Source organism: Prinia subflava, chromosome 15 (genome assembly GCF_021018805.1).
Source record: "Prinia subflava isolate CZ2003 ecotype Zambia chromosome 15, Cam_Psub_1.2, whole genome shotgun sequence".
NCBI lineage: Eukaryota > Metazoa > Chordata > Aves > Passeriformes > Cisticolidae > Prinia > Prinia subflava.
Genome location: NC_086261.1, coordinates 11847413 through 11873202, shown reverse-complemented (window position 1 = coordinate 11873202; position 25790 = coordinate 11847413). Strand labels below are relative to the sequence as shown.

The following is a 25790-nucleotide window of genomic DNA, read 5'->3' as shown; positions in this document are numbered from 1 at the left end:
GCAGGGCTGCATCAATTCTATAACTTCATGTAAAGGTAGATTTGTATTTATGCAAACATAATGCATTTTATAACATTTCAAGTAATTTCTGTTGGCAGGAACTGAGTTACCCTGTTGATCCAGCTGCTTTGCCACCACTACGAAATCCTGACATACTTGTTGGTGAAAATGATCTCACTGCACTCAGTTATCTCCATGAACCAGCTGTTCTGCACAATCTTAAAATTCGTTTTGTGGAGTCTAAGCTTATCTACACATATAGTGGTAAGCTAAGTGAAATGAGGAGGTTTTTTTTAAATCTTGTTTTAAAAAGTATTAATCTTGATTCAGTTTGCAACATGATGTGTGAAATGTTTTCCTGAAGTGTATTTTAACTCATGTTAAGTGGTTTTATATGTGAGTTTATATCCAGTTTCTATGAACTTATTTGTCCATCAGTGGTCTTCTACATAGAAAACATTGCTATTTTGTATTATTTCAACTGTTGCTGCCAAAACCAGGCATTTTGTATAACTAACCTGTGTTTTACTTTTGTTTTGTACACTTGGCTGTAGGAATAATTCTGGTTGCAATAAACCCCTATAAGCAGCTGCCAATCTATGGAGATGCCATTATCCATGCATATAGTGGGCAAAACATGGGGGACATGGATCCACACATATTTGCTGTGGCAGAGGAAGCATACAAGCAAATGGCAAGGTTCAGTATGTTATTTAATGTCCATAAATAACACTTGAAGTCTTTGTGGCAGTCAGTGTTAGTTGTCATTTAATTTTACTGTGTATGTGCCAGTGGCTATTAGGAATACCTTTGAACACATACCTTAATTAGAGGAGAAAGGATTCCTTAACCAGTTGAGGAATTTCTAGAACTCAAAACTACTTTCATTCTTGATGAGGAGTAAAATACTGACTTAGTGAACAGCAATGACATCAACCTAGAGGTTACAGCTGAAGAGGAGTAAGAGAAGAATAGATGAAAGGTGGAACTGATATGTGAGGGTTGGGCGCAGCTGTGATTTCAGACATTGTTTCATATATGTAATTCCTACATTTATACATGCCCTTTAGACATGTCTGACATAAACTGTCTGATTATTTGGTTTTAGAAATAACAAAAATCAGTCTATTATAGTCAGTGGAGAATCAGGAGCTGGAAAGACTGTGTCTGCAAGGTATACTATGAGATACTTTGCCACTGTGAGTAAGTCAAGCAGCAATGCACATGTGGAGGATAAAGTACTGGCATCCAATCCAATAACTGAGGTAAGTTCTGGAGGGTGCCTGTCAAGTCTGTACTAATCAAGGGAAGAATTCTGAGAGCTTCTGGGAAATTTTGTTTGAAATCTTTAGAGATGCTTTATCTGTCTGAGTTAGATCTCTAAATCAGAAAGTTCAGCCTCTGGATGTTGCTGATGCAAAGACGTGGTCAGCCTCAGGAGCACCCGATCCTGTCTGATTTACCAGTGGCTAATTTACCACCTAATTTTGGAGGTGCTAGTTTGCCTCCAGAGTGTTGCTTGACCACCTAATTAGATGATGATATAACAATATTGAATATGTTGTTTGGTTTTATTAATTGGATCTTTATGGTGGAAAAGCATACTTTGTCTAAATTTCAGTTTATGTAGCATTATACTATTTGACTTGAGGCTTCTCTTCAGTTTTGGGCCTCAAAATTTAAGTAACAGCTCAGTGCTGAGACTGATCCCTGTGCACCTTTGATTTTAGAAACTTGTAGTTGACTCAAGTTTTGACTAAGTTATTCTTATGAGACACGTGAGTAAATCCAATTGTAAAAGTTTATAATTTCTGCAGGCTGTGGGCAATGCAAAAACCACAAGGAATGATAACAGCAGTCGATTTGGAAAATACACTGAAATCAGTTTTGATCGGAGTTACCAAATCATTGGAGCTAACATGAGAACATACCTGCTTGAGAAATCCAGAGTTGTATTCCAGGTGGGTAAAATGAAGTCTAAAATAGTCAATGTTAGTATGGCTCCTGATGCCCTATACTAGTTCTTTATAGAAAATATTATGTGAAGCTCTGAGTAGTGTATCCAATCAGTATTTAATTTATTTTTTAACAGGAGCTAATATTGCTTATGATAAGTTACTTTATTCCATGTTCTTCCTTATGTCAAGTGAAGAATGCTTCTCAGGGACAATTCCTGAGAAGGAAAGAAATATTTGAGAAATCTGTAACTTGTGGTTACAACAGTAACAGAGGTCAATTGTATCTGGAAAGGAACAGCATACCCAGGGCAGAGAGAGTATCAGTAAAAAAAATTGCTGAAATTTTATAAGGCTGGAGCTTATTTCATGTGACTCACTACAATGTTATGGCTTAATTGTGATAATATACTAAAGAAGGTATTTAATTATATAAAATGATTTTTACAAAGGTTTCTTTTTTAGTAGTATTGTAACTTTTTAAGTACACTGAGAAATACCTCTATATATCTTCTGCCCTGAAGGATAGTTTGGAAATGGAGAGTTCTTTGAGTTCCCAGAGGGCAGTGTTTCATCTGACACTCCTACACATCTTTTGTTACAGTATTTGACAGTTCTTATTAGTGGATGATTGTTCAAGCTGAAGAAATTATTAACATCCTTGGGGAAGAGCTCTGCATATTGGCAGTGGAAATAAAGTATACTTGAATGTATCACTTTCAAAGCTCTTGCAAGGATGGGCCATTTTAATAACAAGCAATTTCTTTGCTAACCTATGTTGCAGCAGAATTTAGCCTTCAGTTATCATTGTCACTTTACAATAGCATTGAATATCAGGTGTTTTTTGGTTTGTTTCTTCATTTTGTTGTTAATTATTTTTTTCTGTGGTGTTACTCTCTGCTTTATTTTACAGTCAGAAAATGAAAGGAACTACCACATATTTTATCAGTTGTGTGCATCTGCTATGCAACCTGAATATGAACATCTTAAATTAGGTAGGTCTCAAGAAAATAATCTGCTCTTCTCTTCTGCAGTGCAACATTTTAAGACTGGGTTTTCAAGTGCTAGGATGTTTAGTGCATTACAGCATAAATCTCACAGCCTTAAAACAGGACCTGCATTTTTAAGTCACTCAGCTATTAATCCTGCTGGTTTTGAACTCAGTAGCAAATCCCTGGTAACTGAAATAGTGCATGATCAAGAACCTGAGTGTCTTTGGAAATCTTACTCTCATACTTTCTGTAGTGACAGATGCCATGACAGCTTAAGGAATTGATTCATTTATCTAGAGAGAAGCTGGGAGAAGCAGAATTGAGTTCTGTGTTTACTCAGTGTCCATTCCAGTTTGTTTATTAGATGGACTATTAATATTTCTAGGAATTATGCATACTAATTTGTGTCAGCTTAACTGAGTTGGGCACATGGATTTCCCTCGGAAAAAAGAGGACCTCCAGCTCATCACTGAAACATTGTCATCTGGCAACATCTTTAATGTTTTTGTGTAATAAAAATTTTACAAGTGGTTCTCCCCAGTCCCTAATTTTTTCAGAATGACAAGATTTGCTTCTTTTCTACAGGAAGTGCAGAAGAATTTAACTACACACGAATGGGTGGCAGCACAGTAATAGAAGGAGTTGATGACAGAGCAAATATGGTGGAGACTCAGAAGACATTTGCCTTACTGGGTAAATTCTTGGGGATATATTTTCAGTAGATTTTTTTTTCTGAAACAGGAAAAGGTGGATTGTTTTTGGAATATCCAAAACGTTAGCAGTTATTACCAAAATAGATTATTTCATAGCTTGTCCATTGTGTTGTTGGTCTGTTTTCAAAGTGCTGGGCAGGAGCAATTAGCAATTGGTGTTAATTGTTACTGGTCAGAAGCATTGAGGGCTGGAGCCTTCTTGGCCCATAAACTAACATGCTGTGACAAAGTGGAACTGGAAGCTTCTTTGCCCCTGTAAAAGCTTATGTAAAAACTAAATCAGACTTGAGCTGGCACTTGGGGAGGTACAGGAACTTATGCCCAATTTATCATCGGATCAGACAGGCAGAAAATTGGCAGAACCAAGGATTTGCATCGTACTCTGCAGAGATGCTGTGCAATTCTTGGCTGCACAACAAAGCAAGTAACCCAGCATTGTTCTGCTTTAATTAATTGTACTGTTTCTGTGTATTTCAAATAATCAAGGAATGTTTTTTCAGGTCTGAAGGGGGATTTTCAGATGGATGTTTTTAAAATGCTGGCAGCAATCCTGCACTTGGGCAATGTGGAAATAGCAGCTGTTGGAGATGAAAGATCATCCATCAGTGTAAGGAAGTAACTCATTCAGATACCAACATTTTCTGTTCTATTTTATGCCAGAAGTGCTTTAGCAATAGTTTCTCTCATATCTGGGGCTCAGAGCAGCATTAAATCTGGTGTACTAAACTTGATTGATTTCTCCATCTCCATCTGTGTGGAGTCACAGTGAGTGTTCACACAGATGCTGTTCTGTGCCCAAGTCTGGAAACTCTTAAAAGGCAAGATGTGGCTTAGAGTACCCCATATCTAATTGATCCACAGCTGCTAGAAAATCCATTTTGGAACTCTCTGCAGGATGCAGGAAACAGAGCATGGTCAAAGCTGCTTAGAATGTGTCCCAGTGAGCTATGCAAGCCTAAAAGGCAAGAACACCTAAAAATAGACTAAAGTAACTTTCTTTCAGTGTCTTAATCCAAAACATCTCAACCAGTCCAAGTTTTTTCTCTCCTATATCAGGAGTTCTATCCAGTATTATTTGCTTTAGCTCATCTTGCTATTTTGCCAGATGAGGAAGCCAATACAGCCCCTCACCTATCTAGAAGTAAAAATCATAATTCGGTGTCAGTGGCACAAGGATTTCACTGTCTAGACAACAGTTAAAGAATTAAATGTACCCTAATGATACTTACTGATCTTCTTTAAAGGTGGAAGATAAACATCTCAGTATATTCTGTGAGCTTCTGGATTTAAACTGTGACAAAATGGCCCGGTGGTTGTGCCACCGAAAGATTGTCACCACCTCAGAGACGGTGGTAAAGCCAATGACAAGGGCCCAGGCTGTCAACGCCAGGGATGCTCTGGCAAAGAAGATCTACTCTCATTTGTTTGACTTCATTGTGGAAAGAATTAACCAAGCTCTGCAGTTCCCTGGCAAGCAACACACTTTCATTGGTGTATTGGATATTTATGGGTAAGAATGTCTCTGGAAACAGAATGTCTTTGGAGTAGATAAAAAAGACACTTTTTGTGCTGGTGATGAGTTTGGAGGGGCTTGTTTTGCTGAAAGGTCATGGTCATATCAGTTCTTTAGCATGCAGATTAGTGGAACTCCTCTGCTACTATAAATACCACAATTTTTTTGTGAATGAAGTTTAAATTAACTTCTAATATGATACTTTTAGATTTAACCCTGGGTTTTTTAGCTTTGTTTTGTCTGGTAACATCAGCTTCTAGAGAAGTTTTGAAATTCTTTAGCATCTTCATTAGTCGTATCATTAATCATCTTAGAAACATTAGGATAACTCCAAAGACTTTCAGGGATGCTACCATTTGATTTTGATGTCAAATGATTGTTTTTCTTACTTGAATTGTGTTTCAGATTTGAAACATTTGATGTGAACAGTTTTGAACAATTTTGTATAAATTATGCTAATGAAAAACTACAGCAGCAATTTAACCTGGTATGTCCTTTTTTGTTACAGTTCTTTATCTTATTTTGCTTCAGGGTGGATATTAGTAAATGCTATTTGTGCTTGAGGGATGGATACTTCTGGATAGTGACTGTCCAGTAAGAAATACAAATATTTTCTTTTAATATGTAAACATAGGTATGCACATACATATAAATGAAAATTTCTAAGTTTTTTTTTCTTACAGACAGACATATAATGTATTCCAAAATACATTTTTTTTTAATCTTATGTATACAACAACTATGCACACGCACACACTGTATTTATTTTCCCTTAATTGTAACCTTCTTTATGTTTTCATAATTTTTGCAAATCCAGCATGTCTTCAAGCTTGAACAAGAAGAGTATATGAAGGAAGATATCCCATGGACTTTAATAGACTTTTATGACAACCAGCCTGTCATTGACCTTATTGAAGCTAAAATGGGAATTTTAGAACTTCTGGATGAAGAATGCTTGGTAATTTAATATTTACTCATTAAAAAACAAAACAAAACCCAACTATATAGATTTTTACAAGTGGGGCTTGTAATCCGTATTTTACCCTTTCCAATGGGAAGTAGAGCATTTTTTTCAGGAAAGGAACATTAATGTTTTCCCTCTGTTTGGCAGTTTTGACTGTAAATTAATTATTCTGTTTTCCTCTTTTAGAATTAAGAATCCAAAACGGGATCTCAGAACTTAGCTAGAAGTAAGGCAGCAACTGGAGCTCCTCCCTGTGGGGGCAGTGCAGGACTGGAGCAGGTTGGGCAGGAGGGCAGTGGCATCCTCATCCTTTTCCCCTTCCTGGACTGGAGTCCAGCTGCAGTTTGCTGCTGGTAGTCTTGCTCCAAGCAGGAATTCGGACTGCTCAGTCTCCAGGGGCCTCTTCCACCAACATTTTTTAAATTGAGTTAATCCACAAATCACTACTTTTGATACAAAACTTTGTGGATTAATGCAGCCTTCTTTCCAAAAATTATTTGCTACAGGGAGCCAGTGGTGGGACTAAAGAGACAAAAGCTGGTTGTAATTCACTGGAGGGGATTTATGCAGGTGTTTACTGACAGTCAGCAGCTCTGCTGCTTCTAACAGCCCAGCTGAGTTTGTTAAAGAGATTGCCCTTCTTGTTCTTACAGCTGCCTCATGGAAAAGATGAAAACTGGGTTCAAAAGCTGTATAATAATTTTGTCAATAAAAATGCACTCTTTGAAAAACCAAGGATGTCAAACACTTCTTTCATCATTCAGCACTTTGCTGATAAGGTAGAGTGTAAACAACTTAGTATTGTTCCCTGTGTTTCTAGCAATAGCTCATTCAGAAGAAAACCAAACATAGGAAATAGGAAATATTAACCACACCTATTTGGAACTTCTATAAAATTGATCTCCAATACATAGTGCTATTTATTTATTGGTAATACTGCCTGTAACATGCCATTTAAATGTAAGAAGTGATTAAGATAATGAATTTGAGAACATAAAAATAAATCATCAAGATAAAAAAGCAGAAAAATAATAGAAAGTATAAATAGAACAGTGACAGTTGTATCTTATACACATTTTAGTCTCAGTTATTCACAGTTCAGATGCAGTATTCTTTTTGTTGCCTTGATTTGAAATTGTAGAATAATGAAAAAAGGAGGAAAGAAATTGCTAATGAAGGCAGAAGGATTTGGATTCTGGCAGTTTGTCCTGCTTCTAAAAGAGTAGAATGCATGTGTGTAATCTTGAGATAATGGAATTGGGAAAAGCCAAGTTTCAGCCATCATGTTTGAGATTAATAAAGAGCTCTTGGCTACCACAGCTGGCAGAGTAAAAATTTTTGTTTTGTCAACTGTTTGTTTATGTGTTGCTGAAAAGTTAATGGTTTCACCTGTTTGCACAGGTAGAATATAAATGTGAAGGATTTCTGGAAAAAAACAGAGATACAGTACATGAAGTATTGGTTGAAATCTTGAAAGAGAGCAAGGTTTGTGACAAAAAATAATGATTAATCTTCTGAAAACCTGATTCTACTGGAATTAATTCAGATCTGATTTTAAAATATTTGTTCTTATATAAGGATTTTTAATAGGTTGAATAAATTAACTTAATTTTATTAATATTATAGAAGTGTATATTTTTACCATCAAATAACATACAAGATGAAAAAACACAGTGTTGAGCTTGCTTCATATATGCGCATTTACTTTGCTAGTTATGTTGGGATTTTTTTATTTTAATATCTCCCTTCAAGAGCATTTTTTAATCCTTGTAACTGAAAAATTTTTTTTTCCTGTAGTCATTATATGCAGCTTTCATAGGTGGTTTATCATTAACAACTGCCTTTGTTTATTCTTCAAAAGAGATTAAGAGAATGCCAGGGCAAGGAAAACATCAGGTGTCTTATGTGTGCCTGCCACTTCCCATCTGCTTTGAAGTCTACAGCTTTGAGACTTCAGGATTACTCTTAACAAGCTGACTTCATCTGACCTGAAAATATATTCTTAATTTTAATTGCATATTGTGAAAATACAGCCTTAAGAGCTCTTATTTTTAGCTCCGCTCTGTGTTTATGTCTGTATTTGCTTATACTGAAATAGCTTTTGGAGGCTGCTTTCACAGATGTTGAGTTTTGTGTGTGAAACGTGTAAGTGCTTCACAATAGACTCAGGATCATTGCAGCTCTTCTCACAGTTGTTGTTTGTTTGTGGCTTAAATACCCAGTTCAAAATTCTGCAGTAGCTGGCCTAAGTATGAAGGGGTTTGCATTTTATGTTATAGTAAATGTAATTTTGATTGAAATGATGCTGCAGTTACACAGTGTTTAACTCTGGTTCTTTCACCACACTTTTAGTTTCATCTGTGTGCAAATTTTTTTCAAGACAGTCCAGTGTCCGTTTCACCTTTCAGTTCAACGATAAACATCAAATCTGCCAGACCTGCTCTGAAATCACCCAACAAACAACTCCGGACAACTGTGGGCAGTAAGGTACTGCACAAACCTGCTGTTCTGTGGTGTCTGTACTTTCCGGGACGTGCTGGGCAGCCTGAGACTGGATTCTGTCACTGTTTGTGAGGGACTGTCCAGTTTTCAGGACAGCAAGAGCCACAGAGCAGTGCTCCAGGTCTGGGTATAAGTAGGTGTGTTTATTTTATATATAGAAGGCTGTTGGGTACAGCCAGACTCTTCAATTTCCTGCATTTGGGATCCAAACCCTATCTTCCACTGTCCAGCCAAAACCTAACAAATAATTAATGACTAAGATTTGACTTTTTACTGGAAATGTTTCATTAGCAAAGCTCTTATGTCTGATATTTTCTAGTTCCGGAATTCTTTGTCTTTGCTTATGGTGACACTCAATGCAACCACTCCTCATTATGTGAGATGCATAAAGCCAAACGATGAGAAATTGCCTTTTGAGTAAGTATGTTGGTTGTGCTCAGCTGTGGTTTCTGTATCACTGTGGTGGCGTGTAAGCAAGCAAAATTCTCTTTGTTGGAAACCTCCCATACAGAACATGGTCTTCCTTTCCAGGTAACTGAATTTGCCCTGGATTTCCCCCCAGTTTTTATGTAATTTTAATACAGTCATATGTGGCAGATAGTTTCATCATTCCTATGCCAGACTGATAACCACTAGCCTGTGAGTAGGAGTTAACTTTGATGCAGCTGTTGGTCTCCTTTGTGGGCAGACTTGTGGAAGCACTCTGGTGTCAGTTATACAACTTCCAGCTGGAAGGGAAATGAAATTAAAACCTTTATCATATGTGAGTAGGAGGGAAGAGGCCAGCTTTGATTCTAAATGAAATCTTTTAAGTATGTTCATTTTCTTGTAGCCAGACAAAATCTTTCCATGTGAAACACACTACTGATGATATTATGTCACTGTCACTGCAGTGAGCTCTTCCTGATTCTGCAGTGAGGGCAGAAATAGCTTGGAAAATGTAGAAATATGTCAGAATTAGACTTGAAGAGTGCACCAGAAGCTTCTGAAAGAACATTGTAGTCATCTGCCAGCCACAGGGGTCTCTTGGCTAGTACTGAATTGACACTGGGGGTGTGATCTGTGGGCGTATCAGCTCTGGTCCAGAACAGGAAAGGACCTTTCCTTGCCTTGTGTTTGTAACTTTGAACCCAGGTATTAATGAGCAAATCCCAGTTTATTCATAATGAATGGGCTAAAGAATACCTAGAGAGTTTCTTCCTAGAGGGTTGCTGAGGGGATTTATTTCTGTGTGTTTTGTGTTGAGAGTGGAACTATTTACCACTGGCTGCTGTGAACTGGCCCAGTTAATACTGAAAGGAAATAGGAATATTAATGAGAGAAATAAATGCAGTTTTCCTTTGGTTTTGAGAAAGAAACAGAAAACCCAGATATTTTATTTATTTATCTTTTTAGTGTGTCATATGGAGTAAGACATTATATAAGAAGCAGGGAGCTTTGTGTCCTTATGAGCAGAAATACAAATCAAGTTGGTAGAATGGTTCTAATTATTACAACATGCCAAACCCAGCAGAAATGTAAAGTATAACATTGCTTTTTTTTTAGATTTGATTCCAAAAGAGTTGCTCAGCAGCTGCGAGCATGCGGTGTTTTGGAAACTATTCGGATTAGTGCACAGAGCTACCCATCCAGGTAGGGATAGCAGTGAGCCTCCCTGTGCCAAAAAATACCCAGTTGTCTGTTAATGAAATGAATTTGCTAACTTCTAATTTTCCAGGTGGACTTACATTGAGTTTTTCAGCCGCTACAGCATTCTTATGACACAGCAGGAACTCTCCATAAATGACAAGAAACAGATTTGCAAGATTGTTTTGCAGCGGCTGATCCAGGTTTGTTTGTCTGCACCAAGCAATAGGTGTATTACAGCACCTATTAGTAATAAAAGGTCTCTTTTGCCAAGGGTAGTGTCTCTCCTCAGACAGGAAAGGTATTTACATTATTACTGTTTTTCCTGATTTACTGTGCTGTACACAGGTTTGTGGGTCAGCTTGTGCTGTGACAGTCATGGTGTGGCTTTAGACAGAGAATTTAACCACTCTGTGCTTAATATTGCCACTTGCAAAATGGAAGATACCCTGTATTTATTAACCAGTAAACAGTAAATGGTATACATCTCTCAGGTATTACAAGCATGAGAGGGATTTTGGTGGTGGAATGCAGCATATTGGAGAGCTGTTCAAAAGTTTGCTGTTTTGCAGTTTGCTTCTGTTTGTTAGATGAGCCTGTGGTGGTGAGGCTGGTCTCAGTCCAGTCAGCACGTCAGGACTGAGTTCAGATTCAGGGATGTGTGATGCCAAGCACAGGCACGCTTGCTAAGTAGCTCTGGCACAGGCCAAGGGGGAGAGCTAGAACTTAAAAGCAGCTTCATCCTGAGTTTCTGCTCACACAGCTCAGTGGTTCCAGGCTAGAAACGTGCATCAAAAGGTACTGCTAAGCCCATGGAACCAGACTTGTAGGAGGAGGAGAAGAGGTTGCTTTTAAGGCCTTGATGATAAGTCCAGAGCCTCCCTTTAATTTTAGATCATGAGTGTACAACTTTTGATGTAGTTCTCTGAGTCTTTCCTGCTGAGTGGGTTTTCCCCCCTACATACTCCTATCTACAAAGCAGGCAGAGAGGATATTCTCCTTTAGGATGACCATGCCTTGAAGCAGAGCTTGCCTGAAGTGACAATTTATAAAAGGAAGAGAATATCAGGTCTACAAAAAGAAACTAAAAACTTCATATACCTACTGTTTTCTCTTTTCAGGATCATAACCAATATCAGTTTGGGAGAACAAAAATTTTTTTCAGAGCAGGACAGGTTGCTTACTTAGAGAAGCTGCGCTCAGACAGGCTGAGGCAGGCGTGCATCCTGATCCAGAAGCGTGTGCGGGGCTGGCTGCAGCGGAGGAGGTTCCTGAGCATGAGGAGAGCGGCGCTGACGGTGCAGCAGTACTTCCGCGGGCAGCGCACCGTCAGGTACTGCTGCCTGCTCTGGGGATTGCCTCCTGGGGCGTGTCTGAGGGCACAGAGGAGGGACAGCTAATGCCCAAAGTGGGGTTTGTGTGAAAGAGCAATTCAGGCTGTATTTGTGTTATGAACTTGAACGTATTTGAGTAATTCAGCTGATATGAGAAAAGTACACCAACAGGTTTCCAGCGTTGGCTGCCAGATTCCCAGGAGACCTGTCTGCCTGTGAGCTCAGGCTTAGCTGATAAGAGATGACCCAGTTGGCCTTTCTGCTGAGCTTCAGAGCCAGAGAAGGAATCAGGGGTGTACGAATTAGTATGGACAAATTATTGCAAAGGAAGTGCACTGGGCATTCACAAAGGCGACTGAAAATGGCTCTGTGTCGGCTTGGAGGTTTTCATAAAGCGATCATCAGAAAAATTGCTCGTGGACACATCTAAAAGTCGTAGATTATTCCCTCTCTTTCACTTTGGTTGAAGAACAAACTCTATTTTTGATAATGGATGCCTGGTTTTGATATCTTCTCTTTTTTTTTGTGTGTGTGTATGTAATTTGATTGACCAAGGCAACAAGCATGAGAAATCAAATGTGACCTAAATAAATTTTATTGTCTTTTGAATTAAGGCAAGCTATAACTGCAAGAAATCTGAAGCAAACATGGGCAGCTATAGTTATTCAGAAATACTGTCGGGGTTACCTCGTGCGTAGACTTTGCCAGCTCATCCATGTGGCTGCTGTAACAATACAAGCTTACACAAGAGGATTTCTAGCAAGAAAAAAGTATCGGAAGGTACAGCCTATCAAAAATCTTATTTCAGTAACTGGAAACAACTCGTGCTCTGTAAAAAAGATGGACACAATGGCAGTTATCCCTGATACTTTACCTTTTGCATGTCTGGTTCTCTCTGCTCTGTTTTTTTTTTGGTTTTTACCAAGATCTCTGTCTGGTTTATGATGGATGCAGACCACTTACTGTGATTACTACACTGGCTCAAATGTGTCTGCAGTCTGGATATTCCAGTATTTAGATATTTCTGTAAGATGCATTGTCCCCACCAGTGTGTGTAGACTTGCAGGCTGTTGTAATTGATGTGGATTAAGCTAATTACAGAGAGATGTTCATGCTTTGTTTTAAAGATGCGTGAAGAGCAGAAGGCTGTGATCCTCCAGAAATATGCCCGTGCATGGCTTGCCAGGCGCAGATTCCAGAACATTCGGCGCTTTGTGGTGAATATCCAGCTTTCATACAGAGTTCAGCAACTGCAGAAAAAGATGGAAGAACAGGTGAGGGGAAGCAGTCAGCTTCTGATTTGTATTAAATTTTTTATCGTATCTGCTCTAGTCACAGACATTGAATTGAGAAGACAGGAGAATATGTAAGGGTTATATGGTCCTTTACAATAAACTACTAGACTTTCTACACTCAGGGAAAAAGAGTCATCATGTATTTTTGGGCTAATTATGCAAATGAGAAGAGTCTGCAATTACCTTTTTGGATTTTTTTACTGTTTCTTAAGTCCATCCAGTCTCTGGATGGGCTTGTTTGCATTAGGATGAAGGATGTGTGAGATATTGCTCTGGTGCAACATGTTCTGCAACTTTGGAGAGTTCAAAATTATGTTTATTTTGCAGCTTATTTTTGAGAGCCATTCCAGCCAAATCGTATTTAAAATGGTAGTTTTAATCTAATTGATGGAAACAGTCCTGGGTTGAAATAATCATGACTGATAAGGAATGGTGAGCAGAAGTTGATCAAGTACTCCCTTTAAAATTCTATGGAACAGTTTCAGTGCATTTTTCTGTTTTCTTTTGTCCTGTCCTGCTCATTGTAGAGTAGAGAAAATCATGGTTTGCTGGAGCGATTGACCAATCTGGCTTCAGCTCATATGAATGACGTGGATACAATTCAGAAACTTGAATCAGAACTCGAAAAATTAACTGCTCAAAAGAGAACATATGAAGAGAAAGGGAAAAAATATAAAGAGGACAGTGAGCAGGTAAATTATAATTGTCATCTGTGTGCTCTTATTTTTAAATAATATTTTCAGTTACTGGATTTATCAAATGCATGATTTCAGAGTTTCTAAGTAACTATACTCTTTTGGGGGAAGGCTGCAGGGAAGGAAGAGAGTCCGTATGTGCTTCTTAAAATGTGAGATCTTCTGTGACCTATTTCTTCCTCCTTTGTAATTTGTATTTTATTTACTTTTTGTGTGTGCAGAAAATCTTAAAGCTTGAGAATCAGAATAAAGAATTACAAGAACAAAAGGAGACCTTGGAAATCAAACTTCAAGAAAAAACTGAGGAAATGAAAGGTACAGTAACTAAGGGAGTATATTCAAAGGAATTATTCTGGGGTAAAGTCAGGTTTTCAGCAAAAGTAGATTACTTTTGTTCTAGTAAAAACAATATAAATGCTGAAATTATAGTAAAATGAAAGTTGGTCGTTCTCTTGCTTAGAATATGTAGCACAAGTGTGCAAATTCTTGTAATTTAATAGTTAAATTAAATTTGTTCTTTCAATACAGAAACTCTCCTCCTGGTATGTTTCCTTTTTCATACACGTGTATTTGTTCAAAGTGTAGCTTTATCCTTGCTTCCTTTAATACTCTAATTTTAGGAATCTAATTTCAAAGGGCATAGGCAGCACATGAGATCAAGTATACTTTAGATGAATAATTGCACAGTTTGGTGCTTGAGAATCTTTTTTCTATAGCATTACTTGTAAAATGTCCTGTGATAAATTTGGCACTTGAGAGAGTACTTTCAGCCTGAGAATATGTTAAAGATTACTTATTAAAACAAAACTTCTCATTGTGGTCATGCTTTTTTAATAAATGTACACAATTGCGTGAAAGTCTTTGAAATATTAAAATTTTTTTTTGACAGAGAAAATGGATGATCTCACACAGCAACTCTTCAATGATGTACAGAAAGAAGAAAACCAGCGAATGTATGTAGTCTGAATTTTATTTCTTAGAAACAGCATTTGTTTTTTCTCTTTCCCACCTTTCTTTCTCCATTAGTGCTGGTACTGAAGTACTTCATGCAGAGTTTAGGAAAAGCACGTTCTTGTTTGTGGGTTAGTCTTACGCAGGAAACTAGACTGTTCTTGCTTTTGCAGTTTCCTGTCTTTTCATGTGTCTCTGAGAACTGAAAGGCAACTCTGATCATAATGGTTTCTTTGGAGATGTCCTCAGCATTTGGTCAGGAGTGGAAGAGCAGCCGATGGCCACACCAGGCAGAACTCCTGTGAATATGAAAGGACAGAATTGAAAGATTCAGTGTGAGGGAAAGGCAGTGTTTGTAAAGGACATTCAGTGAAAAATATAAAGGAAAGAACCCTTTTTTCCCCTTTAGTATTTAACTTGCAGTAAAAATACTGTCATTTATCAACAAATGGCTATTGCTTTCAGCATGCTTCTCTTGGATCAAGTGTTTATTTCCCAATAACTCTTTTCCCAGTACAAGACAGAGTACCATGAGTACCAGAGAAATGCTGTTCTCTGAAGTGTGAAGAGAGCAGTCTCTGTTCCTGAGGGCTGGGAGCTCTGTGGTGCTCCAGCTCAGTCTGATTTCAGCTTCAGACTATATTAAGAGGACTTCTTTTGCTAGTTTTTCTGCTTTGCTCATTACCTGTACTATGCTGGAAGCCAGTCCAATCCAGCAGGGACTGGTGGAAAATGGAAAATTTCCTGCAATGTTTTACTGAGAAGGGCACAGGGCTTCCTCTTGCAGCATCTTTCTTCAGTGCTGACTGTGGCCATAAATGCAGTGGAAAGCTACTTGGGTTGGCAAACTCACAGAGTTAGAGAATGGGCCTTGAGTGGAAAATACTCAGTTTTGCCTTGAATTCCATCCCAGTGTCATTATATTATCTGTAAGGAAATATAGGGATGTTCTCCTCCCATTGCCATCCATTATGTGGGTGGGTTCTGAGGATGTAGAATTGCATTTTCAAGTAATTATGGTTCATTTAAGTGTTCTTTAACATATCCACTTTTTCACTTACAAATGTAGACAGATAAAATTACCTTTTTGTTGTGTTCTTTAGGATACTTGAGAAAAATTTCCAAAACCAGAAGCAGGACTATGAAAAGGAGATTGAATTGCTCAAGGGAGAAATTAAGATTCTGAAAGAAGAAAAAACTCAGCTACAGCAACAAATTCAGCAAGAAATTATCATTCAGGATGGCTTGAAAATGGAAGTAGGGCAGCTTACAAAACAAGCACAGGTAAAGCATGACGCATTTAATTTTGGAGTCTTTGCTAGATAAAGCAAGTGGAGAATGTGCATGTTTTGTTTATAGATGATCTTCACTAATTTCTTTATTTCCAGTGCATTTTTAAGCAGAAACTGTAGTTAATAAGCTGTATTTAATACATCACTATATTGCATTGTTTTAATGTAATAGACAGTGCAAGTTACTGCTCTCAGAAATAAGTGCACATTTTCAACAGTAATTGGGCTTGAATATTTATAAATTTAAATATATAGATCATTTTTCCTTTCTTTTTCCTGAGAAAGTGTTTCTAAGAGGATTTTTCATATATGTAGTTTATAAACTGAACCTTAAATTAGTGTAAAGTAACATTTTTGTTCTCTGAGTCAATTCCATGGCACAAACATATATTTTTCAGTACCTCACATTACTGTTCTGCTGTGATGCCTGAGAACCAGATGCTTTAAACACAACGCATTTTAAGCTTTTCACCATACTAACTTGTTCTTAATTATAATTATAATTTAACTGATGGTCAGCCCTGGTCATTCACTCCTTGTCTCAGTATATGATTTCTGTTTGATTCAGAAAATACCCGAGTTGCAAAAGGAAATCGAGCTGCTTCAGACACAGAAATTGGATGTTGAAAAGCAGGCCCACTCACAGAAGCGAGAATTGAGGGGTAAGCTACACACCAGAGAGTGCAGGGAATTCCTGACTGCAGTGTGAGCCAGGCCACTTCAAACTGATCTCTTGGATGTCAGCTATGACAAAATTCCAGTTCTCTTTCCCATCCCATGGTGATTTAATTCCATTCATACGTATATATACAGTTGTACAAAGTGGTCACTGAATACTGAGATCTGGGGTACTCCTTTGAGAAAACTCTGAATTCAGACATTTCTCCTCTGTGGTTAGAAATAAATACTAATGATTTAAACTTCACGTAGAATTTAAACTTCACTTCGAGTTTACCAAGTGATCCAAAAAATGTGTAAACAATACATGATCTAGTTTATATTCATCCTGTCCTTTGTCCCAGTAATGTCAAATATGCTTCAATAACTTGCTGAGTTAGGTTCTCTTTGGAAAAAATGTACTTAAGCACTACTGTTGTGAACTTTGTTTAATGATAATAATGTCATAGAGCAAACCTGTTTTTGCAGCATTTAATGTGGTAACCTAGCACAAGATGATGAATCATCTATCCAGCTCTAGGAGTTGCCCAGATTCAGACCAGAAAGATGTAACTTTGCATTGAAAGTTTAGAAAAACCCCAGTACTGGTGGTACATCGACCTAATGCTCCTACATCTCCCAAAGTAGTCCCTCATGGTACTCCTGTGCTAAATCAGATATATTTACTAAGTACCAGGAAAAAACCTTGTAGGTTTAGGAAGAGGATGGTTTGATCTTTATAATGAAACATGCAGAGAAAATAATTAATTTTATAAACTTTGTGGGTTTTTTTCCAGAAAAGATGTCAGAAGTTACAAAACAGCTTCTTGAAAGTTATGATTTTGAAGATGTGAGGAGCAGGTAATTTTTTCTAAGGCGTCTTCAAAAAAGCTTTAAAAATGCATTAATGGTCATCTGCACACTAATGGTTCTGCCTTGCATTCTAGGCTCTCTACAGAGGATCTGGAACACTTAAATGAGGATGGAGAACTGTGGTTTGCTTATGAGGGCTTGAAAAAAGCCACAAGGTTAGTTCAGTTCTTCAGCTTTTCCATAACTCCAAGCTGTGACTTAGAAGATAAATGGAAGGATCAGTGGGTAACAGATTTTACAGTGAAATACTGAACTTCTGTTAAGGAAATGAACAAACACTAGCTTATATGATGAGCTGAGCAGATTAAAATCAGTTGAATAAACTTCTACCAAGCCAGTGAGATAAGTGTGTATGTGTCAGTCAGGGAAATGTGTTTCCTCTGAGATATCATGCATAACTTTCAACTCCTTTAATGCACAGGTGATGTAATGGAATATCTCAGTGTTAATCACAGTACTTTGTTTTTACTTTGTATTAAATTTGACCCATTTAATCAAGGTCGTTCTACATCTGCCATGTTCTTTCTCCCTTTTGTTTTACCAGAGTATTGGAAAGCCATTTCCAGTCTCAGAAAGAAATATATGAGAAGGAGATTGAAGGTTTGAACTTTAAAGTTGAACATCTTAGTCAAGACATTAATCATCTACAAAAACTATTCCGAGAGGAAAATGACATAAATGATGGCATTCGGCTTGAAGTTAGCAGGCTAACTTCAGAAAATCTGGTAAGGTCCAGGTGTAGAAGTACAACCCTGGAGTGTTTGTGGCACTCAAAACATTGTGGTCATGCCTTTGAAATCTCAAGGCTCACAGAAATGGGGCCATGTTAGGTGGCCTCACATCCATGAGGCTCTTTCTCTGCCTGCTGGGGCAGTGTGTAAGGAGACAGCCAGATTTATTTTCTGAGTGTGTAGCTAGCTGGGGCAGCCTCACAGAGACTTTTTGCCTTTTCATTTGCATAAACCTGATCTGAGATTTTTCTCAGAAGCCTCCTCAGAGTTCTGAGGCTCTCCCCAGCAGAGGGCAGCTACACATTCCAAAACCAGCTACAGGCACGGCTGGAGTGCCTGACCACTGGTGCTGTGCAAAACTGTCTGACACAGGGAACCGTTCTTCCAGAAGATAAAAAATGCCATATCATTTTTATGAAAAATAATGGAAGAAATATTTTCAAAACACAGCTACATAAATTGAAAATAAAAGGAAAAGTTATCTATGATATTATTTTTAAAATTCTTTTATGGAATGTTGAGGAGGTTTTTTTCACTGTTAATTGAACTGGGGAAATTAGAGCCATAGTGTAATTTCCTTTAAACTGGAACAGAACAATGGTAGTAGTGGGGCAGTCCAACAATTTGATTAGCTCAGTATTTAGTTTTTAAGAGTGGCCAGCAGCAGGTGCCTCCAGAAAAGTTAAACAAGTCAGGCAAGCAGCAGCAGTACCCCCAGAGCCTCTCTGTGGTTTGGACTATTGGCAGTGGAGGGTCATGGGGTGACTTAGGAACTACTGCAGGGATTTGAAAAGAAGGAAGGTGCTGAAATACACAAATCTCCTCTTTCTCCAAAAGGTAATCCCAGATCTTAAGCAGCAAGTTGCTGAACTTGAAAATCAAAAATTAGATCTTGAAAACCGTCTTCAGGAGCAGACCATAAAGTTGAAAGGTAATGGTCCCACTGTGGTCTCCAGTCTTTCAGCTGTGTGAGATGAACTTAATGAATTCCATGGAACTGAACTTTTAAAAGCTGAATTAATATTCCATTATGACTTCATAGCCTTATTACTTTCTTTCTTACTAGTAAAACATAAGAAATGCAATGAAAAAAACGTGTTATATAGCTTATACCTCATCTTAAAGAGTAAGATATGTGCCAATACGTGCTTTTTTTACCTTTTTGAGGTCATTCAGTTCTATGGTTTGGAAGTCTCCAAATGTATTCAATAGGGCTCTGCTAAGCATATGGAAACAGTAGTAAAAAGAAAAGATCATTTGGAAGCTAAGGCATACTCTATGAGGTGGACTTAAGAGAATGCTAGAAAACTCAGAGTGGGAGACAGAGGGAAAAGTTCTTCTCAATTTAGAAAAGCATATTCTGCTGGGGATTTGGAGTGTCTCTAACTGCAATGTCTTCCTAGGCAACTGATTAAAAATTTATGAGTAGTTTTACTGCCAACTGCAAGAAGTTAGTAGTATGAAAATTCTTTTTCCCATATCATTTTCTGTGTGGTATGGAGTAGTCACATATTTCTCTGATACATTATCCAGCAGGTCATTCAATTTCATTACATGAAACAAAATTATGGTTCTAAGAACTAATACTGAGCAGTAAATACCTTTGATTTTGTTGTTTCTGTTTTATTTTGGGTTTTGTTGCCATCTATTACTGAAAAAAAATGGAAGAGATGTCAAATCGGCTGCATTACGAGCTAGAACGGGATAGGACACAAAGACGGTAATTTTTTTAGTTTTTTTTAAATATAAGAAATGTAGTCACTCTAAGCTGTGGTAACAGAGGCACTTAAATTCTTAAAAGTATTACATTCCACTTAGATTTGCCTTAGAGTGTTTTTGTACAGTTAATAACTAATGGACAAGTATGATCTGACTGTGCTTTCACAAAAGATTGAGACAAGACTTCTTATCTATTTTTAGATCTGCTGAGGCCCAGAATGAAGTAGATATAAAAGGAAAAGAGAGTCTGAAGGACACAATCCAAGGAATTGAGAGGCTGAGCAATGGTTTGATGCAAGATGAAGTCCAGGATGAAGTACAAAGCAAGATAAAGCAAGTGACAACTCGACTTGCTGTGGAAAACATGGTGAGGAAATGAAATTGTCATTAAGAAACTGTACCTGAAATGCAGGATAAAAAGAATGAAATGATTTTGTGGTACGGATAGATTGTTTCTTCAACTAATTGAGGGAGAAAAAAAAGATATGAAGGTGTTTCTTTCAGCAAATACAAGTAAAAGCACATCATAGTGCACTTAATTGTGACAATAACATGGAGCAGTAGAAAACGTTTTTTGATTGTGTTTACTCTGAACTCACTGACTTTGATTATTACAGGATCTTGAAGAAAAGCTAGACATGAAAGACAGAATAATAAAAAAATTAGAAGATCAGATCAAAACTCTGACCAAGACTATTGAAAAAGGTAAGATATTATTATGTGATTGATTTTGTTTAATAGCTTTGATTGCTCAGTGTCTGTTTGAAGAAAAAAATATTTTTAAAAAGGTTGAGTTTGGAGTAGTTAGAAATTGAATACCTCAGAAAAATGTGCCAGGGGAATCATCAACACAAATTACATAAAAGTTCTTTCCTGATTTGTTTGTTTGTTTCTCCCAGCTAAATCATAGGCACGTAGGGGACCTGCAGTTAATGCACACCCTCACACAAACTTTCCCCAAGCCAGCAGTGTTAGTTCTGCATCTGACAGGGAACTCCTCCTGAGAGCCTTTGAGTGGCAGATGATTCCTGATGTGAAGTTAGTCTGTGCAAAGCTCCTACAGACAAAGTAGTTCTTCACTACAGGATACTCTCAGAAACAGTGCAAAGTTGTCTAATGTAGAGGTGTAACCTTGCTGTTTATTTTTCTTATTACTGCAAGTAATCCCACTGACCCCAGTTGAGCTATTAATGAATAATATAAATGTTACTTAACCCAGAATGCTTGGAGCCATTAGATAAGAACCTTAGTGTGGACAGGGCCTGTACTCTCCTAAGTACAGAAAAAACTGCTTTTCTCTAATAGTTTGTTCTAACATAACCATTAGCTTAAGCATTAACCTGGAAGTAACAGTGCTTTTGTGTTTGACAGCTGAAGCCCACGTGCCCACTGTGCCCAAAGAGTACATTGGAATGATGGAGTACAAAAAAGAGGATGAAGAAAGGATCATTCAGAATCTGATCCTCGGTATTTTAGTAAAACTTGGAATTTTAGAAGTCATCAACAATATTCAGAACACTGTAACAAAAACTACAAGGCACCATATGTCACTTACATTCAAAGTTGCTTTTTTCCTGTTCTCTTACTACCAGTACAGTTTGAGGGCTCTCTATTGCTCTCTTTCCACTGCCAGATGTTTCAAGTATGGAAATGCTTTATCTGTGTAAAAATAATTTCTCTGACTCTGCATAATACTGGCTCTGTTATCTTTCTTGCTATTTATCCACCTCTAAAGATTTAAATCTCAAGAGCACACCAGGGACTTGAATTTACTTTCTTCCTGGTCATCTACTAAGTCTGTAAGTCACTGTGCTTATATCCATGTGTGATGTTTACTCTCCTGTCTGTCCTTCCCATATCTTCCCTTCACTGAAAGGAGCTGTACTTTGTGTTTCTCTTGTAGAAGGATTTTGTCCTTCATCTGAGCTGCTTTACAGTATCAGTGTTGCTGCCAAACCAGCTTTTCTCATTAGCTTACAATTAATAGTGAATTTGACAAATTTTCCATGTACATTTGTACCATTATTAAATTAACAACACCTACCTTTTCTTCTCACCTCCTTCTCACTTGTGAATGTTTATATTTTTGTGATCAAAGGTGGGGCCTTAAGCAATGCTGGAATTCGGTGGGGCATCCAGTGGGTAGTTAAATGTAATTTGCTTTTTGAAATTGTCGTCTCTGGCATAGCCTGTGCTGGACCTTAGAAATCACTACAATACTCTCCTACTCCTCAGGAAAATATAAGGAGCACTCATATGTGAGCAATACTGTTACAGAAGTTTCAGAACACTGTTTCACCAGTGCACCAGTTATCCAGTGACTGGTCACTGCAGAAAGGAACAGCATGGTGCTTGTCTTTTTTGGAATGATACATTGAAAATTGGATTTTTACATAATAAACCAGATGACTCTCCTCTGTGCAGATTTAAAGCCACGTGGAGTTGTAGTTAATATGATCCCTGGCCTTCCAGCTCACATCCTGTTCATGTGTGTGAGGTATGCAGATTACCTGAACGATGCTGACATGCTGAAGTCTTTCATGAATGCAACCATCGATGGCATCAAACAAGTTGTTAAGGTAGGAGCCATTTTTCTTTGTACTGTACTGCACTTCTTGATTTTTAACACAAGGTTTACAAGATGCATGTGTGGTACCTGGGGAATGCCAACACTCCCATTTGCTGATATTCCTAGAAGGGAATGATAATCATTAGTGACATTCCTTTTGAGGTTTGTAGTAGCATCCCTGTAAAGTCTCCAGGTAAGGGTCAGCTGTGCTGAACACAGAATCCACATACTTCATGAACATAAATTATTTTTATCTGAAGATGTTGTTGATGAAATCATTTAAAGTATTTCACATTTTACAATGAGTAGCTAATTAGGTGAAGTGCACCTGTGCTTTCAACACTGGTAAAAAAATCAGAAGGACAGAAATGAAGCCTGGTTTGTCTGGCAGCAAGCTGGTAGTGGACTGAAGAGGTTTTTGCACTGCTTGGCTGCTGGTGTAATTCAGCATGTCGTCTGTACTGCAGCACTAGAACCCAAACGATTCAAATCAAATTGCCAGCCAGTGTACAAAACCCAATTATAAACAAAAAATGCTATGCTGCATACATAACAAATTCAGCTCTGTGAATGCTTTATTATGGATTTATAATGGAATGAAACACCAGACAGAGGGAGGAAGCACAGGCAGGAATGAGCTGTGGTTTATGCAGTTGAACATTTGTACAGAGAATGCCTATAAGTTTCTACACAAATTTATAGCACAGTTTCCCATTAGGGAAGTCTTTCTACTTTCGCACAGTTTATCTATTAGGGAAGCTTGTGTTTACTCAGCTAATAAAATTAACAGATAGATAGTTAGAACTGTGTTTATATGTAGTTCAGTTTGTGAATGCAGGTGTTGTTCACACTTCTTTGCAGGAAGCTCTCCAGCACACTGTATATCCATAGGAATTGTAAAACTGTTTGTTCAGGTTTATTATTTAGCCTGTGTGTCACATAAGAATACTTAAGCAGTATTTACCAAACAAAAGGGGATCTTTTGCTGTGTGTTAGCCTGAAAACAGAGCAGGGCTTGTTCAGCACCTTACAGATGCTCTGTGCCCTTTCTGCTGTAGATAGGCTCTGTTCTACCCATGCTGTAATGGTCTTAAGTTTAATTATTGAATTAACTTAATGAGACAATACCGTAGTAAGACTGCTTTACTTACCATTTTCAGGAACATTCAGAAGACTTTGAGATGTTGTCCTTTTGGCTTTCCAATACATATCACTTTCTTAACTGTTTGAAGCAGTACAGCGGGGAAGAGGTAGGATTGATTTCACTAAATAATTTCATTACTTTTGACAGATTTTAATTGGAATTTAAAATAGCATTAAATAATAACTATTCACCAGCTTACCAGTGTTCCTTACAGGTATTTATATATTCACATTGCTCTGCAGTGTTGCTATGTGTTTTATACAAATAATAAGACAGTATAGAATTAATGGATCAAGGGAAATGAAGGAAGCATCAAAGTGCTAAAGTAGGTTAAAGCCATGACATCAAAACTGCTACTTAATTTGAATCTTTCCACATGAGTTTAATTTGAGCTGGACTTCAGATATCTGGCCATGTATATATATAAAACAGCTTTACTATTTTATAATTAGGGCCACTCAAACACTTACTGCCACCAGAATAGAAGAAAACCTCTGGAAAGAAGCAAAACAATAAACTGTTCAGGTTTCCCCTTATTTCACTTGCTTCTTTAAGCTAAATTTCATCCTGAGATTCAAGTTTCTTTTAATTCTTTTCAGTTGGAAGCTTTCACTGTGTTTTTAATGAGGTTTTATGGACTTGGGTGCCCTGAACTGGGGTTAGAGGCATTCCCTCTTGTGGCCACACTGGGATCACGCAGAACCCAAACCCATTAAACTTCATTGCCAACACTCTGTAATTGGGGTTGCAGCAGCAGGGAAAGCTCTGAATCCAGAATTTACTTTTAATCTACATTCTAATGAATATTATACACCTCACACAGGTTAGGATTTGGAGTAGATTTTGAAGTCAGAACTTTGCTAATGAAAAGTCCAGAGATAATATTCCTTTGCAACAATGCAATGTAGAATTTTTTTGGTTGCCATCATGGTTGAACTACATTGTTGGCTTTTTATTTTGTGGTTTTGGGTTTTTTTGGGGTTAGGGGGCAAGAGGAGAATAGGGATTTTTAAATAGGGATGTTTAAGAGATCTAGGAGTTGCTCCAAAGTTCATTGACATGTATGCGTGCCTTTCCCTTGGCTTTACGAGCAGAGCAGACGTCAGCATAAACTGGAAAATTAAGTACAGGAAGCATCCACTGAAATTAGCTGTAGCTTTGACTCATTCTGGGACTGAGTTCAGCCAGAGATGGAATGAGTAACTCCAACACATTGCAGTAACAATTTATAATTACCACATTATGTGATTTCTAATTATATTTACTCACTTGTAGGAATTCATGAAGTTTAACACTCCACGTCAGAATAAGAACTGTTTGAAGCATTTTGATCTCTCAGAATACAGACAAGTTCTCAGTGATTTGGCCATTCGAATATATCACCAATTCATTATTGTAATGGAGAACAACATTCAGCACATGATTGGTAAGGCAGCAGCAACCCAAAAGGATCTAAATGGAGCTTGTGAAGTGTATGAAGAAAGCTTATACAGCAAGGCAGAGGGTGGGACAGACTCCTATCTCCTGATATTTATAGATAGGTGTTCCTGCATGTGTGTTTCTACACATAAAATTTCACTGACTTGTATATTCCAGACTTTTTCCTCAAAACTTCCTAGTCTAGGATAATGCTGTGAATCTGAGCAACATCATACAAAAATAAAAGGCTTTTTAAAAATTATGTGCTCTGGAAATCTTTGTCAGTATCTTATTTTTCTCATATCAATTAACTTCTAAAATATCCTGAAAGTAGGTTTTGTTCAATAATTAATGTAACTGGAAGGAGCCTTGGGAATTTTGATTTTATCAACTATCATCTGTTGTATTTCAGTGCCAGGCATGCTGGAATATGAAAGTCTTCAAGGAATTTCTGGCTTGAAACCTACGGGGTTCCGTAAACGTTCTTCTAGTATAGATGACACGGATACCTACACTATGACCTCTATCTTGCAGCAGCTCAGCTATTTTTATAGCACTATGTGTCAGAATGGCTTGGACTCTGAGCTCCTAAAGCAGGCAGTGAAGCAACTTTTCTTTCTGATTGGAGCTGTCACCCTCAACAGTCTCTTCCTCCGCAAGGACATGTGCTCCTGTAGAAAAGGAATGCAGATAAGGTAACGCCAGTAAAGCTGCGACAAGCTTGAGAATGAATTTTTAACACTTGTATGTAATGTCCTTTATCTCTATGTCACTGGATATTCTGTGACCATTCTGCTGGAAGTAGAATTTTCTTTTGGAAAAGCAAATTCTCATCTTTTGGGCTGA

At 37.7% G+C, this 25790-nt stretch overlaps 1 protein-coding gene across 1 annotated transcript in view; it reads left to right on the top strand.

Moving 5' to 3' along the window:
- The window catches only part of MYO5C (myosin VC), a 33110-nt gene that overhangs the window by 3735 nt on the left and 3585 nt on the right, over positions 1–25790 (top strand). Inside the window, exons 3-38 of the mRNA XM_063413015.1 lie at positions 99–264; positions 555–699; positions 1109–1265; positions 1818–1961; positions 2869–2950; positions 3533–3640; positions 4161–4267; positions 4905–5170; positions 5579–5660; positions 5991–6131; positions 6791–6916; positions 7539–7622; positions 8490–8624; positions 8959–9056; positions 10185–10271; positions 10357–10468; positions 11387–11598; positions 12214–12379; positions 12727–12873; positions 13422–13586; positions 13811–13904; positions 14479–14542; positions 15644–15824; positions 16401–16494; positions 17287–17350; positions 17437–17517; positions 17907–18087; positions 18931–19024; positions 19762–19813; positions 20014–20179; positions 20430–20517; positions 21184–21279; positions 22237–22391; positions 23542–23631; positions 24801–24951; positions 25357–25639. Of these exons, the coding sequence (XP_063269085.1) occupies positions 99–264; positions 555–699; positions 1109–1265; positions 1818–1961; positions 2869–2950; positions 3533–3640; positions 4161–4267; positions 4905–5170; positions 5579–5660; positions 5991–6131; positions 6791–6916; positions 7539–7622; positions 8490–8624; positions 8959–9056; positions 10185–10271; positions 10357–10468; positions 11387–11598; positions 12214–12379; positions 12727–12873; positions 13422–13586; positions 13811–13904; positions 14479–14542; positions 15644–15824; positions 16401–16494; positions 17287–17350; positions 17437–17517; positions 17907–18087; positions 18931–19024; positions 19762–19813; positions 20014–20179; positions 20430–20517; positions 21184–21279; positions 22237–22391; positions 23542–23631; positions 24801–24951; positions 25357–25639 (4664 nt within the window). The remainder of the gene's footprint in view (positions 1–98; positions 265–554; positions 700–1108; positions 1266–1817; positions 1962–2868; positions 2951–3532; positions 3641–4160; positions 4268–4904; positions 5171–5578; positions 5661–5990; positions 6132–6790; positions 6917–7538; positions 7623–8489; positions 8625–8958; positions 9057–10184; positions 10272–10356; positions 10469–11386; positions 11599–12213; positions 12380–12726; positions 12874–13421; positions 13587–13810; positions 13905–14478; positions 14543–15643; positions 15825–16400; positions 16495–17286; positions 17351–17436; positions 17518–17906; positions 18088–18930; positions 19025–19761; positions 19814–20013; positions 20180–20429; positions 20518–21183; positions 21280–22236; positions 22392–23541; positions 23632–24800; positions 24952–25356; positions 25640–25790) is intronic.